Source organism: Calidris pugnax, unplaced genomic scaffold (assembly GCF_001431845.1).
Source record: "Calidris pugnax isolate Ruff unplaced genomic scaffold, ASM143184v1 scaffold82, whole genome shotgun sequence".
NCBI lineage: Eukaryota > Metazoa > Chordata > Aves > Charadriiformes > Scolopacidae > Calidris > Calidris pugnax.
Genome location: NW_015090833.1, coordinates 3,933,244 through 3,951,009, shown reverse-complemented (window position 1 = coordinate 3,951,009; position 17,766 = coordinate 3,933,244). Strand labels below are relative to the sequence as shown.

General features: G+C 38.9%; 1 protein-coding gene across 4 annotated transcripts; it reads right to left on the bottom strand.

Annotated features, from left to right (window-relative positions):
* Positions 1-202: 202 nt before the first annotated feature.
* Positions 203-13,191, bottom strand: PDPN (podoplanin). 4 transcript variants are annotated; one of them, XM_014941420.1, is made up of 6 exons: positions 12,985-13,191; positions 3,649-3,734; positions 3,072-3,165; positions 2,497-2,532; positions 2,004-2,115; positions 203-1,386 (listed from the first exon to the last, which is right to left on the bottom strand). In XM_014941420.1, exons 1-6 carry the CDS (start codon positions 13,052-13,054, stop codon positions 1,380-1,382), a joined length of 405 nt encoding a protein of 134 aa, XP_014796906.1. In that variant the 5' UTR covers positions 13,055-13,191; the 3' UTR covers positions 203-1,379. The 4 variants fall into 4 exon arrangements, with proteins under 4 accessions (XP_014796906.1, XP_014796907.1, XP_014796904.1 ...); XM_014941421.1 differs by having other exon boundaries at positions 2,010-2,115; XM_014941418.1 differs by having other exon boundaries at positions 3,072-3,204; positions 12,985-13,174.
* Positions 13,192-17,766: the final 4,575 nt, after the last annotated feature.

The following is a 17,766-nucleotide window of genomic DNA, read 5'->3' as shown; positions in this document are numbered from 1 at the left end:
CCTGAGCTTAAGAATTGCACTATAAAAAGACTTCTAAATCTTTTTCTCACGTTTAGTTTTGATGATAGTTTCATTTATCTGTGTCAAATGAGTTGGTTACAGACACTGCAGTGACAAGACAAGTAGCAAAATAATTTAGGAAATTTGAGGGAAGTTTAAAACATTTTATAAGGTTTTCTTTAAAGAAAATAAAGAACAATTATTGTGAAATAAGACCATCTACATTATAATTTTTATTTCCAAAGCTTGGATTGATATGATAGTTCATGGCACATGAAAGAAACAGAAAAGCAAATCTAGAGAAGTTGACATGATTAACAATTATTGACCATATGGATTATCATGATTTTTACAGCAGACATGATGCATTGCAGCCACTTGGACAAAGCCTTTGCTCTGAACTCTCTGAATTCAGGTACTGCTGCCCTAAATATGCCATAGAAAAGTTGAAGAGTTCAAAAATACATTATATCTCATTGTCATATTCCTATCTAGTGTTGCACACGTTATTCAACAAGAAAATTAGACAATTATAAAGAAAAAAAATTGTCTACACTAATTCAGAAGCTTCTACATGTCAGCTCTGAAGCGTGCTGAGTAACTGGCTAAAGTGACCCATCAAAACTGGGTATTTTCCAAGCACCCTTTAATTCAGGATGTGTATTTCAATCCCTGCATGTCTCTGCAACAAGGGAAGACAGGAAATTCCTGGTGCAGCAGTCAGATGAGCAAGCTTTCCGTTGGTAGGGCAGTTCCAGCTGAGCCTACCATATTTTGCCACATAATAACATAAGCATCAAGAGCAGAAAATCTATATCAATAGTGGAAAGATTTTAGCTTCCAATAGTTAGTATTTTCTACATTTGTAAATAATTGGTTCTCTCTGTAACAAATACTTCCTTTTTGATACATCACTTGGTAGATAAACATGCCACAAGCATCAACCAGCCAAAAAGACTTAGAAGATTCTGGATATGTTTTTTAAAGAAATGAAAAAACGTAATGCGAATTAATCTTTGGTAATGTTTAAAAATAAAGCTAGCATGTTTTACCTGCAAATCAGGTTTCAGATTTAAATCTCATTGCTGCTTTTTTTTTTTTTTTCCTTACTGCATAATCTTTTTTTCTTTCTTCCAGTAAGGTCCTGGTTAGTAAAAATCCTATGAAATGTTCCATACTCTGTAGTCTGGGGCACAGAGGGGCGAGGGCGGGAAGAGTCCTTAGAGCTGTGTGGGATCCCCATAGATCTGAAATTCTTCAACCACGTTTTCCATGGATCATCTCTCACATCAATACAGGAATAGTCTTTAGTTCTTATAAAATAAGAAGCACTTGTATTTTCCGGCATAGAATGGCATGGTTGCTTGTTTCACCTATTTTCAGGGCCTGTAAAACAGAAAACATAGACATTTTATTGTTGTTCAGAGTTACCCAAATATTAGTTACATGATCTTTTTTCCCTCCCTTTCCTTGTCTTTTCTGTCACCACTTTATTTCTCTTCCCAGTTCATATTTTGCTTTCTTCCAATGCTGGGTGAATAGTATTTGTTAAATGTAGTGCGGTTTTCTAACTACCTTGGAGTTTGTCGAGCACTTCAGATTTGCATGGAACCAATGAACCAAAACAGCTGCCACAAATGTCCAGAGTAATAAGATAAGGGTCTCTTGTCAGTGTTCACATGTCAGCCAGCACTTCCAGAAGCTGGTCCTGTAATACTTTGTAGTGAATTTTACCTCTGTGCAGCAGAGTAATCCAAACCTCATGCACCTGATGGATATTATAACAGCATGCATGCAGTATCTGGAAAATTTTCCTGAAGCACGTGAAGGGATTTAGATCACCCACGTCACACTGGCAGCTCTTGCTGAACCAATAGGCACTGAATAATATGCAAATATGTTATTTTGTCAAAATAGAAGCAATAGAAATTTCCAAAGCAACTCCTGTGACCTTGCTTAGAGGATGACGCTTGTTTGAAAAGCTTGATTAGCAATTTACTTACGAGTACCTGCCTGACATCTTCCTTACAACAGCGATGATTATTCCTGCAAGGATTCCAACTGCAACTATGATTCCAATAATTATTCCAACCAGTGCAATTGTTTCCAGACCACCTGAAAGAGGAAATTGGTAATGTCGGCATGTTTCTCACAGAGACCATTGATAAGAGGCTACTGATAGAACTGATGCTGTTCTGCTGCATCCCACTCCTTGGGGAAAACTCTCTTATTTTGTGAACTCTGGAGCAGTTTTGGTAAATTTATCAGGCTTATTTCTGGCCCGCAAAAGTGTCTTTGGGCTGGAGGGCTCTGTGTAGATGTGCCTGTGGAGATGGTCATCAGATGAACTAGAGGAAGCAAATCAGGGAGCAGGTCATAGCTCCTCCTGAAACTTTTATTTAAGAATAGCATAGGCATAGCTAGGGGCTTCTAGAAGGGTATTGCCTGGCAGTTAAGTTCTCCCTTGTCTTTATAAACAATTCTTTCGTTTAATACCTTTTTCAGTTTTCTCTGGTTCCCCACTCAGTCCACCTGTAAAGCGAGAAAGAGAATAATTACTTAATTATGTGTTCTGCTTTGTACAGAGTTTTGCATCCCAATTTATAATGCTATATCCAAGGAAAACTTCTATCAACTCTATCATGATTTGAGAGCTCTTACTCTTTACTGATATGCGTAAGGGTGAACCACTAAGAACAATCCTAGTCCAAAAGCTTATAGAGCATATACCCATTTGTTTGTGCCCCTACATTCTTCTGTATACAATCAGAAAAAAAGCATAGGTACTCAGCAAGCTCTTTGGAGGACAGCTAAGCGGGCAGAAGGTAAACAGGTCAGAATCCACTTTATCATATTGTTTAGTAGATGGCAGTAGGAACAGGTTGCCCAGAGAAGCTGTGGCTGCCCCATCCCTGGAGGGGTTCAAGGCCAGGTTGGAGGGGGCTTGGAGCAACCTGGGCTGGTGGGAGGTGTCCCTGCCCAGGGCAGGGGGTGGCACTGGGTGGTCTTTAAGGTCCCTTGCAACCCGAACCATTCTAGGGTAATGAAATAGAAATGAAAGATTTTTTTACCATCAATATTTTCTGTGTTAGCTTCGTAACCAGTAGAATTTTCACTGTCTTCAGTTGGAGCAAATGCACTTTCTGTGGTCATCAGTTGTCCAAACTGCAAGAGATTTGTTACACTGTGTAGTCTTGTGGGCAACTACAAGAGTTGGGGGGGAAAAAAAGAGGGAAAAGAAAGCCTCAGTACATGCACTCTGCCTATATGAAATAAGCATTTAAATTTGTCAGGTGCCCTGTGGATGCTTTCTTAGCTATCACCTCTGATTTTGACTTATGTACAGTGACCAAATAAAAAAAAACCACAACGTAAGGTGATTTGTCTTCTCAGCTAGACACTTTCTAGGTCATATAACCTCAAAATGCAGGTTAATGCTTTTCACGCCCACAACTGCCAAAATTGTTTTCAGTTTTGTCACCTCCAGCCTGATTGCTTGCAAAGCAAAAGCATTAAAGCATTAAAGCATTAAATTATTTTTTTTAATGTTAGAACTCAAGGTTATTCTTTATAATTTATAATGATTATTCAAAATCTAAGCTATCAGCCAATACCAGGAATATGAACTCTGTTTAGAATGATACTCACCAGGGTTGGTAATTCTTCGAATTCTGTGTCATTTCTGTCTCTGAAATCAATTGTTGCACTTTCTTCTCCTTCTAGAACTGAGCTCGCTGAATAAAATTTTAGAGAATGAGTTAGGATTTTACTCGTAGTCACATGTTTTCTCTACTTTGACATGTAAATTTTGCTAAACACGGGATCTGTGTAGTGTTCTACCTCCCTGCCCCTGTACAAAATTATTTGGCTTAACTTCGAATTCTGCTATGCTCTTGTACAAAGCTGTAGGACAAAAAGCTTAAGTACACACCATTTGACTGTGGCACAGCCTTGAAACAGTGGTTAGTCAGAACTTTGTCCAAGAAAAGATTCTCTTTGTTTTTTTAAGAAAAGATTGCCCTCTTCTCTCTCAGGTATATGTGACTACTCCAGATTTCAAGTTAAGCATTAGCTTATGTTATTTGATAAATCACTTTAAATCATAAATCATATTTCTAAGTTAGATGGTAAAAGTAATGCTTTGGGCATTTTTGAGTGAAATGCCTCAGGTGAGCAGCCTTGAAAATTGTCTCGAGGTGGCATAAAGGGGGCTTGACTTATAGGTGTGTTGATTTAGCCACCTTCTAAATATCAGGGAATTTTAAGATATGGCACTAGTTTATAATTCTTAGCTTTTGCTTATAAAGTAATGTCTTTAAAGTACAATATGGGGATTATTCTATGTAAAGACTAAGTGTAAAGAAAGAAATAGCAACAGAGCTCAACAACGTTAATTACGTATAGATCAGTTTACCTTGTAATCCCAGTCGGATCTGAAAAAACATTCTTTATTCACCAGTTGCAAAATAAGCACAGATGGAGAAAACCAATTACTAGAGGAAAAACCCCAAGTAGAAAGTGAAATAAGTTTTGTATATTTACAACAAGCAGCTTATTCAGAGAAGCTGCTTATACTCTTGGCATGCTGGTAGCTTTCAGCCCTCAAGAATTAACTGATAGCAAAGGCAGGAAAGGAAACAGTGTCACAGAACAAAGGCGCAGAGAATTAGTGAATGTCACAAAGAAACATGAAATAATTACTCTTTGTGTGATAAAGTTATTGCAGATTCTTGGCAACAAGTGACATGGAGAAAATCTATTTCAGTGCATTTGCCCTCAGTGTATGGTGATTGACAAAAGGAGGTGGCCCAGATAAATCTTGCCTAATTTTAGGTTCTTAATAAAGGTGCCTAAATAAAGTGTCTGCCTGCCCATATCTTTTATAGTCTGTTGGGAAAGATAAATACTTCCAGAAGGTAGTTCAGCTCACCTGGGATTTGGGTCATTCTTGGTAGTGCTGCTTTTCCCTAACTGTAATAAGCTAGAATAATTTGGCTCCCCTATTGACTTCCTAAAGCTCACAGACGAAACTGATTCCTGTCAATATGAAGGTCTTGTCTTTGGGACAAGACCTTCAAGATTATCCAAACTGCATAATACTGCATTCAAACTGAAGTGCTGCATTTGCTGGAGATTAGTCCCTGGTCCTTGTTCCCAGGTTTCTTTTTCTGGACTGACACCAGGGGGGTGTCTGGGTGGTAGCTGAATGGATCCTTCTGAACTATTACCCAAAGAAAAACTAGAGGTAATTTGTTATCAGTGTATTGCATTTGTAGGAATGAATATTTGATACTGGATAGCTCTTTGTCAGAAAAAGTCATAATAAAGTAAAAAATATTTACATGAAACTGAGAGAAACTACTGGACTTGAATTTTCTTTCCCTGTACCCAGCACAAGGCACATATACCACTGCCTTCAAAGAGATGTAAATGGGATGTAAGGGTGTATGTGCTTTAGTCATTTGTTGGTTTCGTCTGATGTGGGCCAAATGTAGCAAGAGCCATAGGGTTAGTAGTGTTTCTGCATATGTTCTTAATATTATCTCAGAGGAGGCTGTAAATAAAAACAGTGCCTCACAGTGCTCTGCTTGTCTCCTACTGGCTCTATGGCCTCTTCTGTTTGCAGCTATACGTTGCTGCGGATGTGAATTAATCATTGCATCTCTTTCTGCCAGAGTTCCAGCTGGGTGCGTTTCAGTTCAAAGTCCCCAGCTGCTATCAGGCTGCAACTTCTCACACCAGGAGAAAATTTGATGTCTTTAAAAGTTTAATACTGCTTTGAAAACATCCCATGGCTAAGCGTCCCATGACCTACTTAGGGGAAGATGAGCTCACTACTCATTGTTATGCAGGGAGTGACAGTTTACTAGAAAAACCTCTTAGGGTGGCTTTCAAAGCACAGTGGTTGTGTTGGAAAGGAGAGGGAGTTGTAAAACTGTTGTTCATTACCATTTCTTTCAGGTATCTCCAAAACCAACAAAGATACTTTTGAAGATGAAAAATGTTGTAGGATCTTGTTTCTTGCCCAGCAGTCTGAATAAACCCAGACACTGGTGGGCAAAGGCAGTTGTAGGCCTGTATTTTAGCTTAGAATGAAATAAGAAGCCCTCAAAATAGAATGAGTTTCTATCTCTGTGATTTTACCAGCAGGTAAAAATGGCTAACCCTAAAGGATTCCCTCTAGCAAGAACTGAAATAATCTTTATTGCTCGTTGCCCCTTTGCTACTTAAATAACTGAAGCTCCTTTTTTTTTTTGGTAACACCAAAAAAAAATAACTAGCAGCTTAACCGTCAAACAAAAGCTTTGATCTTAAAAATCAAGTTTATTTTTATCACTATCTTATTGATATTGTATTTAATCCTATCCAGCTGTGCTAGATAGGTGCTTTGTGGAACGCTTCTCTAGAAAAGCAAGAGAAAGAATTTAGTGGGCCGGGTCACTTGGGAGACAGCACTGTCTGTTTGAGATATTACTGCGCAAACTCTGGAGTTGGCTGCTACTTTTCAGTATCTGCTTCCTGAACTGTTACAGCCTGAGGGGTGTTGTTTGAAGGACTCAGTATGTATATGTGCGTTCACCATCCTGTTTTGGCCATATTTTACTCGGCAGTTATGGCCTGATACGGGAATTCCCTTTCAGAGGAAGCATTCTTCACTCACAGCCCTTAATTTGTTTGTGAGCAAAGAGAGTCTTAAAGTCAGTATCTCACTATTGGAATCTTGTTCAGCTGTAGTTCAGTGGAAACTTTTATTCGTGGTGATGGAAGTTTAAAAAAAATCTATAATTTGATAAGGTATTTCCCTTTTAAATAACTAAGGTCTCAGTGGCAGCTCTGTAGTTTTCAAATACAGTTTTGTCTGTCATTTGGCTTCATCTTCAATTTAAACGTATTCCACAGTCAGGTCCAAACCCTACCTCATCAGCTTATTTTTCTCTGAAAGTAGTTTTCCACTATTTTGCTATAATTGCTTAAACATTTTCAGATTTTAAAAAAGCATATAGGTGTCTCTTTTTTCTTTTTTTTTTTTTGTGAAATGGTTCAACTCTGCCAAATCCAGGCTACAAAACTGGGCTATGAAGATTTTGAATAATATGATATAGTGGATTCTGGGTTTTGAGCCTTTGGGCAGATAAAATTTTCAGATTTTAGAAAGGCAAGGAACTTTCTCAAAGAGAACTAAAATTTGCATTTGTACCTGTGGCTCCTGCAAAATTCCTGAGACCTGCAGTACCCCTAGCCTGTCTGGGGCCACAGCATTGGCATTTGCTCTTTTTCTGTTAATTCCTTCTGGAAGTTGGAGTAATATATCATGTCGTGATAAAGAAATGCCCTGGCATATGTTTCAATGTCTAGACTTTATTGTTTAGGAGGAAGTATGTACTGTCTGTCTAAATCCTGAAGAGCTTAATGCAGTTTCCTCATACAAAGACTGAGGGCGTTGCTTTGTGTAATGGAGGTAGCTCGATTGCAAAATACCATGAACTTTGGAGAGTATCTGCCAGTTGAAAAGGATCATGATGCACAAGGAAGGATTTAACTCAGCCTTATTTGGAGCATGACTGACTTTGTTCAGGTATTCCATGTAGCTCATGATGACAATGTTTTGCTGAATTGTCAGAAACATTTCCTCTGGCCACCACACCCTGCTCCAGCTGGTTTCTATTGCTGGCTGGCTTAGCCAAGGGAACAACGCCAGAGTGTAAATCTACAGTGCCATGTGACAACCACTCGGCTGCTTCTGAAACAAATCACATGTCTTCTGAGTGTCACCATAGTCTACATTGCCCATATATAGGCTACCCACAGCAAAGCAAAGCAAAATATATTTAACTGGGCAGATATAGAGAAAAATAACAGCTCTTCAAGTGCTTGCTAGATGTATATGACCCACAACCAAAGTTATGAAACAAAGCCACAAGAAGAAAAGTTGGTAACTTACTAAGCTCTTCATTATGCATGATAAAATCGGCCACAGAGCTGTGGGCATTAAGAAGGAAGAGACTATTTAACTCCATTATGGGATATTCCTTTAAAATATTCCTTGCAGAACTAGAGATGAGTCTTCTAAGGTTTATGCTTTTAACAACATCGCTGTATCAATCTGATTTCTTGTCTGCTAAGTACACTGACCTCAGAGTTGCTATCCCATAAATGCGGGATAAAACTACTTATTTGTATCTGCTGCCCCATGACTCTGTGGCAACTCGTTGCAGTCTTACTAGCAATTTCTTTCTTTTCTCTGAGCGATAAGGGTTTGACTGGGACAACAAGACTGGAGTTGTGATTTAGGTCTAAGTCTCTTTTGCATCGTTCTGTGAGTGGCACCTCAAAGCGCAGCGTTACAGCACTGTGTGTGTCACTCCATGGCTGACAGGACGTGAGCGCTGGGGCCAAGACAAGGAGAAAAGTACAACATTTCATGTAATGGATCCGCAGACTTTAAGGGGTCTGCAGCAGAAAGCAGACAGTCCGTGTACAAATATTGGGATATGTAAATGCAGATGAAAGGAATTAAGAAATGACCTCTAATACGGTAATAAACTAATCTTTTCCCTGAATTGCTTCCTTCCCAAAACTCTGAGGCTGTAGCCATACGCCCTTTCACATACGCCCCTTGATTAATGTTACGAATCCCTTGTATTTGCCAGCAGAACCGTTTGCATGATCATTTCTTAACTCATTTGTTTGAAATATGCATGCAAAACACTATAACTGGAAACTGGTTAAGCTTTAATTTTCACACAAGGATTTTTGGCAAGCTGCTTTCTATTGCCACACAGCCAGCAAGATCCATTCAGATATGTTTAGTCTGACTTTCATACTAATAACATACTAGCTAATATTTGGATGGGTTTCATAGTCATAAAAACATTTTAATATGCATTTGGAATTGTGTGTCCCCTTTACAGATTTAGCAGCACTTCATACACTGCTCAAGCCCCAGAGAGTATGTTTGCCTGAAATGGTGTACACTGTGGATCTGTTCCCTCGCAAAGGGTTACTCTGATGCAACTTATGCTGGATGTTGTAGTGTTTGTAATCAACAAATACAAAGATGGAAAAACACAAGGAAGTCATAAAGCAACATGAGAATATGCAGACCATCACAGTTACTTTTTCCTTTGAGAGCCTTTGGCCAGGCTTCCGAGACAGCTGGAAAGCAATAGTAAATTTATGTCTTAATTTTCTCATTTGTTTCTCTTTAGAACATGCCAACATATCTATATTCCCAAACCTATGTATTTTTCTGAAATGCTATGTAGCAGGTTGTGCAGCACACAACTCTGTGAGCTTTACAGCATTATTTCAAACTGAGGGTATGTTGTGTGCTCACACAAATGGGATTTTAGAGGCTGCCTGGCTGCAGCACGGGTCTGGGCTGCAGAGAGTAGTAGGACCTGGCAGCTTTTAGGTTCCATCCTGTAGTCCCTGACCGCATCCAGACAAAAAGCAAACAAACCAACAAAACAAACGTGCAACTGAGACAGACCATATGTTAGAGCTGGGCAAACAGTAGTCATTTCTGTGGTACGCATGTATGTATGGCTTGCCTCAACTGACACAAGGAAGACACACTGCATGCTTCTGTCAGAGCCCAACAGCCTGCATGCTGTGGGCTATCCTTACTTCACTGTCTTTTGATTATCTATTAATAAGGACTTTTTAAATCTAGGTTCTCAGCTGCTTATTTTTGCAGATGACTTAAAAGTAGCAGATCTGGGTAAATGCGTGGCTTCAGTGGAAGCTGTTGAGTTACAAGAGCTGAGAATCTGGCCTCTCTTTCCAGTTTTCACTGTGCGACCTGAGTTAATGCAAGCTATACTTGTGAACTTTTAAATATTACTATTTCCTTTCCTTATAAAGTTACACAGATTCAAAAACTAACTTTTAAGGTACATATGGGCAAGCTCCTGTTTTCCCAGTGAAGTGAAAGCAAATTTTATTTGTTCTCTGCTGGTCTTTTACTAAGACACTGCAGACAGTAAGACACTCACTAATTTGCAGACCCACAAACTGAGATCCAGTAAGATATTTTTCTCCTTTTTCTGATAACTAAGTTTCAGATATTGGACATGTAGAGCTACATTCTTATTATGCTAATGCATTTTACAAAAGGCATCTATAGGGACATGTGCAAGTGCCCTCATTCATGATGCAGCCAGAAGCATGTTGAAAGGTTTTGTCATGTTTGTTTAGTAGAAAACTGGCTCCCTTTTGGAGTCACATGTGACTGTTTCTTTTGGGTATTCATTTTGTTTAGTACCAGCAATTACAGGATTTGATTTTCAGAAGAGTTTAGAGTTGCCTGACTTCATTGTTTAGTTTTGCCACTGAACTGGCAACAGAGTTTGGGTAAATCAAAATACTTTTGAAAAAATCCCTTGTAATTTTTGAAAAAAATCCCTTACAATTTTGCCAATTCTGTTTTTGATTATTTTGAAAAACATAAAAAAACTTTTTAGGCTTTCACAGTTGACTGTAAACTTCAATTTCTTTTCTTATATAAACACTTTTCATCTAAATTACCCTGTCAATGTGCTTACTTTTAGGCCAAAACAAATGTAAAGTAACATGACCTCGTCTAAACCTGTTCAGTTTTGAGACTTGCATAAGGAGTTATCATCTAGTATTTGCCTCTAGGTAAGATTAGGCACATGGACAGTTGATACAGCTCAAGTGACACGCGGCAACTTGTTTAACAATCATGTTAATTTTTGTTCATGTTATGTGACAGCCAATAGAGTATTCTCCTCCTCTGCAATGATACTTGCACCATGGGAAAGGTTTCAAATTAGGAAACGTGTTGCCTCTGCAAAACACTCATTTGAATGCTTGTGCTTTTAATTGTTTGATCAATGCTGTGCCCAGAAAAAATTTAGGCCAGCTTCCATTTCAGCTCGTTTGGTCTGATCCCGGGTGCGAAGATTTGCTTGAGTTTTTATATGGTGAACAGGATCAATGGACAAAAATGTACCTGCTAATCCTTTAATAGCAAATGCTTTAGTCTAAAAACTCATCAGCTTGTGTAGTGCTTGGGGCTGTCCTTGGCTGTAAGAAAGACAAAATACTTGGCTGTTTAAGTCAGGATTTAAACCACGAATGGATAACACAGAGTGTGTTTCAGGTAGACAGTGATGTAAGATTTGTTACTAAGTTTTCTTCTTGTATTTTTGCTAATTTCTGCCATTATTGTATTTGGAAGCTCAACATACAAAGAATGAAGTGAATAAAGAGGGTAATTCTCATTCTCCTCCACATCAGTATAGTATTTTATGCTTTTACGATTATCAGTAAACAGCAGTGATACATGCTAAATATTTGGGACTTGCTTATTTTATGTCTGGAGTCTATTTTCCTGGTGTATCTTTTGGAAGTTATCCTAAATGACTAATACCATGTGAAGAAAAAGTCATAAATCCTAAACAGATACAGAAAGCCTTAAATACTGTAAACCGTGTTCCAGATCCAACTATGCAGCTCAATGCAGACTACACTGGTAATAAAACAGGCAGAACCTTATTAACATTTAACATTTTTCTGGCTAATAGTGTCTCAACCTGGTTGTTACTGGTCTCCTCCTCAGAGTTGAGAGAAAATATGCTTTAAAATTCCCCAAAAGCCTCAAGATAAAAGACCTTTTTTCCCGTAATTCTAGTATTCTAGAACTGCTTTGGGTAATTCTATAAATTTGTGGTGGATTTTGCCTCATTTCTAATGGCTTCAAACTTTGGTATTTGTAATACCGATGGTTTTAAAGGATAAGCTTGCTGGGGGAGCTGTAGGTGCTTATCCCAGAGAAAGCCTAGAAAGCAGTCTTTGAGACTTGCCTAATATCTGTTGATTTTAGGTTTTCTGTGAAATTTGGAAGCATAACTCCAAACTTTCAGCTTCATATTGTGACATACACAGCTCTAGGAATTTCTATTAGAAGTTTCAAGCCAACATTCACGCGTACTGTGTATCGACACAGCTCCACTATTTCCAGCAGAAAGGTAGTGACTGTCACCCAGCCAAAATCAGGTCCTACGTTTCAGTTAGAGTCCCCAGATCCAGGCCAGACAAGTAGATTTATCTTTTGGAAGATCAGAGTGTTAAGTTTCAGGTTATTTTTTTCAGAGTACTAATACTTGGAACGTGTTCTATAGCAGCGATAGCTGTAATTCACCACTACAGACATACAAACTTTCTGTTTGCACATCCGTCATAGAGCAGGCATGTTGCCTGGTGGCCAATTCATTCATAATGAGTCAAATACTACATAGAAAGACTGAATTTGAATGTTGTGTTCCTGGAATCAAGATTTATTGTTAACAAATCACACTCTTCTCCTTTAGCTGTAAAAAGATTTAAACATCCATTTTACGCTAAAGTGTGTGTTATCTTTATCTTATAAAATTGAAAGAAATAGTTTGTCAAATAAACTTTTTTGGTAGATACATAACACTTTTCAAATCTGTCTTGGGTAATAATTCTTCCTAGTTTAGTTTCCCTCACTTGCATATATTGCTTGTGGCTAAGTTAGTGTTACCAAAACCCTGCATAAGGCTCCAATTCTAAGTTGTTTTAATGCCTCTAAGCTCCGAAGCTGAACTCTTGAATGGAAAGATTTATAAGATACTTTCATAGAGTTTCACCACCAAAATGTCAGTTACAACTAAATTACTGCTTGCAGTCTCCTTTGCATATAGTACAGCGAAACTGAAGACTTTTCCAAGGGCTGTAGATGTAACGCCTTCCCTGACTGCTTGTACCGTTCTCCTTCCCTTACAGGGACACACACAGAAAATTATTTTCTGAAAACTTTTGATATGTTTCTTTCCTGATTACAGCCGTAGTAAATGCCTAGCCGTAGGTTAAGAATTCAAACGAAAGTTTTATTAACAAGACAGAGCAACTATACATATTGCCTATGAGTTAGCACAGAAACTGTTAAATTACAGGAAATGACTGGAAATAATTTTAACCAAAGTTTCTTCTTACCTTCTTCAGCAAGTGCTATGAAAGGCACGCTCCCTAGAATGAAGATGAAGAATTGAACTTTAATAAACATCTTTGCTCTGCTTAGAGAATAGCTTTCCAACGCTGAGACCAGATGGATTCAAGTTCTGATTAATTTTTTGAGAGGCAGGAGAGAACTGAGATCACAAAAAGAAATCACTGCAAAAAAAAAAAAAAAAAAAAAACAAAAACCTTTGGTATTCCAAAAACTTGTTGCCCGATTTACAGGAGAAAACTGAGAAACAAAAAAAAAATCCCTGCAAAAAAAAAAAAAAAAACAAAAACCAAAAACCTTTGGTATTCCAAATATTCCTTTAGCTGCTGTAGTCTAACGGGGGAAGGTTTTCCCAGATGATAACTGTACAGCTAAAGAAAACTGCGTGGAGTCGGCATTATTTTCTTTAGCCAAGGGGTGGGAGCATGCCTACGGTGGTCCTCAAAGACCAGGCAGGCCCGCCCTCTGCACTCTGTTTGGTCAGTACTGAAATTATGATCTCAGCCCAGGTTTAAAGTTACAGGAACTGTTGTAGCTTTCAGAAGACTTTTATTTAGCAAAGGGGGAAAGGATATTTAGGCAGAGCGAGGTGTTCAGGGAGTTCCCTCCCTTCTGCAAACTGTCCTTAAAAAATATTTGAGGAATAACGCTAAGACATTTTCCCTGTTATTTCCATCAGGGAACTGATGGTTTTTTCATTTCAAAGTGAGCCCCCATGTTTATCTGAGCAAGTGTTATAGTGAATGAGCATTTAGGGATACTGAAATAGTTTCAGGACAGGTTATTTAATTCTGCAGTAAATACTGTCTGAATTTTTCTGCATGTCTAAGTTGCCCTCAGCTTGTGTCCTCAAGTGACATCCTGGCTGTACTCTAGTATTTGTCTCTGGCCACAGGCTTGCTGGCCTCACTGTGCTAATATCACCCTGCAGAGACAGCCGATTGTTCCTTTTTGCATCTAGTACAGCTGTACAATGGTCTGCACAAGCCTAGTTACTTTTTTCTTGTATATGTTTTTGTGCATCAGCATTGCATGGCATGTATGCAAGACTAGATTAACCCTCTACCAACATCTGTAACACATCCATTTTCTGACAAATGATGGTTCTCAGACAGGAACTGGGGCTGAAGCAGGACTGGGAGAGCAATGATTTATATTAATCCTTTGCTTAATCTTCCCTTGTCTTGGGAAAGTAATAATATACTGATTTACATCTATTTACAAATGTGATGAGTTTTCATCAGTGCTCATGTGTGAACTAACCATAGCAGTGTGCCATGTAGCTGAGTGAAGGAAGTATGTTTGCTTCATCTCTGTATGTGAAGTCCTGTAGCGCCAGGACACCAGAGTCCGGAGCAGAGCAGCAGAAGCGTAGATTTGTTTCCTTTCTGCTGGCAGTTGTGGAGGAGGTAACCTCCGCTGAAGAGCAGGGCAGACTTGTGGGGGAGGTTTTGTCTTTTAAAAACAAAAAAACACGACACAAAATAACCAACAAACCACCAAACAAAAAATACCTAAAACACGGCTCAGTTGTTTTCCTCAGTGAGTGTGAGTCAGAGCTGTCATTAAGACCCCACAACACTTTGTGCTATAAAGAAGCAAGGCAAGTCTACACGTAAGCAGTGATGTAAAGAGGGCTGCAGATGGGAAGTGCAGGGCTTTACCTTCCATAGGGCTTTTCTTACTTTTGAAATTGATAGGTGCCAAAGGAATTTGTTAGCTATAAATTATGGTGCTGTAATTGTGTTCTTTGTATCGAAGATCACTAGGAGAGCAGGATGAAAACAGTCAATGCTAGTGCAAAGAAAACAGCAGGCAATATTGGCTTATTGTCTTTAGAAAAACAGTAAAATATTCCCATGTACTAACATGCAAGTAACTAGCAAGTCTTGAATCTTAAAATCTGGGATTAACTATTCCTCAATAATGCTGCTTGGAATTTATTTAAAAGAACGTTTGCGTATTGGGAGATGTCCCTCATATGAAACTGAAATTTGCTAGGGGAGTATGTCAGTTTAAATGAAACTTACTTTGAAAAAAATAAATAATTTTTTACCTTATCAGAATGGAACGGTTGAAATGCTGTGTGTATTTTCAGAACAAAAAATTAATGTAGTACACTATGAAAGACAAACTAGAACACACTATGACAGACAAACTAGAACAAACAGTGACTTTTCAATGTTAACAAATCCTTATCGGGAACAAAAAGAAGGTATTTTTAGGATTTCATTCAATTTTCTTCAAAGGCACTCTGAAGACCTTTCATTTTTATGATTATTCATATAAACAAATTTGTCTCGGGTTTAGGCATAAGCCTTTCTAAAGAAGGATAAGCTACTGGCTGAATTAGATAATTTCTTCCTTTAAAGTGCACTGTATTCTGGGTATAGAACTGGAGCTCTTGAGTGTTCGGGAATTGGTGGTGTCCAAGTTCCAGTGGCTACTTCAACACTTTTTAACCTTTTTATTATTCATAGAAACTTAGAATCACTCAGGTTGGAAAAGACCCTTGGGGTCATCGAGTCCAACCATCAACCCTACTCTACAAAATTCTCCCCTACACCATATCCCCCAACACCACATCTAGACGACTCTTAAACATATTCAGGGATAGTGACTTAACCACCTCCCTGGGCAGCCTATTCCAGTGTCTGACCACTCTTTCTGTGAAGAATTTTTTCCTAAAGGAATAGCTTCTCCTGTACCAGTCTATTTCTTCTGCTCCAGCCTGTTCCTCAAGAAAAACTCTTTGGATAAATTTATTGAGCTACAAAGAATTTAATAAAATCAGCTTCTGTCATGGTATCAAAGTGCAACAAAGGGAAAGAAATTTGCTTACAGATGCAAAACAAGTTAGTGAAAAAGCTAAGAATGTCTTACTGATTGTCAACATGGGCTGAAATTATTCCTTAGGGACAACCATGACAGGAGCTCACCTTCTAGTGAGGACAGTGTGTTACTGAGTAAGGAGATTAAGACTGGAAGCCATTGCTGAGCCCTCTGATTTAAAGCATCAACAAAATTCTTTCAGAAGAGCCACTCTACCCTTGGGAGAGGGTATGGAGCCAGAGACAAGGGAGCAGTTTTCCTCTGAACTGTACCAAATTAAGGGTTTTTTAATGAAACTATAATTCACTGTATTATAATTCTGCTAAGCCAGTAGGTTTTGTGAAAATATAGAAGATATTCTAAGGTTTTGATTTAACAATCCATCTATGTTTAAGCGGCACTTAATTGTGTCATCTATGTCTTTCATAATAGAAGGTAAGCAGATACCTATATGGAAGTGTGTGTCTTTGGTGACTGGTAGTGAACTTGTGCATGTGCTCAGATGCTGTAATGAAATGAGGTTTAGGTCTATGCAGAGATGTTGTCATTTGGTCTTTTTTGTTCTGGGCGTGTTAAGACAATTCCCACAAATTGCCAGGATATGAGTGCATGGGTCATCCTCCTTTTCTTTGTTTTTTTCTTTTTTTTTTTGCCCAGCAGCTCTGTGTGGTTTTAATCACAGTGGTTTAAGGGAGGAGGTGGAAAGGGTCTGGAGCACAAGCAACCCGTGTGTTTTCATTTCATAATCTGTCCTTTCCGTCTGACCGTATCAGTCATTTGCACAGCCTTGTGAGAGGCTTAGCCTGTCTCTAGTTCAGGAAAAGCAAATAATGAAGCAGAGCTGGGGGAGTAGAAGAAGAGTGACTATACCCTGCAAAGTGTTATGCCTCAGTGGCCAAAGTCGTGTGGGATGATATCCTTTCCCCTGAGTCAGTCAGTGTTGCAATATGGACCCAGGAGCATTGAAGTTGGTGGAAGATTCTCCATTTTCATAAATGGGCTTTGAACCAGGCCTTTAAACAGCAGCTCCACAACCAGCAAGGGCAGCCCTGCCACTGATTCCATATAACTCTGCTGCTGAGGGGGATACCATGCAGGGGGGGACCGTAGGCAGCTTGATTTCTGTGGCTGTGTGTGAGAATTTATGGTTGGTTGCAGTATTAGAGCTGATCAGTCTGCCCGACTGCACTCCTCTGAAAGTGTAGTGCTCTATGATCATCCCTTCTCTGGTACTGGGTTGGCCTTATCATTGGCAATTTGTTTGGCAGTTTGTCCTGGAATTGATTGCATTTCTCTGCTGAACAAAGTAGTGTCTATTTGTACATTTAACTCATTTACACTGCAAAAACAGCTCCAGATTTCCTTCCCCTGCAAGTGAACATTACTATGATCCAGAAGGTAAAGAATACTGCGTAGGGCAAAGTGACAGTGAACTCTGGGGACAATGCTGATTCAGCTGCTGGGGTCAATGGGCTGCAGAGGAGACGGGACTGTTGTTACAGGGCTCCCGGTGTAGCGTGAATCTGTTAACTGTACTTAGTCTCAGATGGCAACAAAATTATTACCATTTTCCTGAAATACCTTAGGAATGATTCCCCCTTTCACTACAGCTATCTCTAAACCACAAGAAATTACATATATCAAGGTCTAAACCTTTGAGGGCTGTATTACTTGATTTCTTTTCACTTTTGATGTTTTTTAGAAACACTTTGAGGACACCAGTGTCTTCTAGGACTGACATTCACAGGTGCCAAGCACACAGAGATCTTGTAAATTGTCTGAGCCTGTCCTTGCTTGTCCCTTCTGCAAACCAAGGCTCCTGTCACAAACTGGACAGAAGGTTTCTACTGGTTTGGGTTACACGTTAAAAGAAGCTGCCTAAACATGAGTTATGAAAAATGCAACCTATGAATAGAATTTGCTTTCTGTTTCCACTT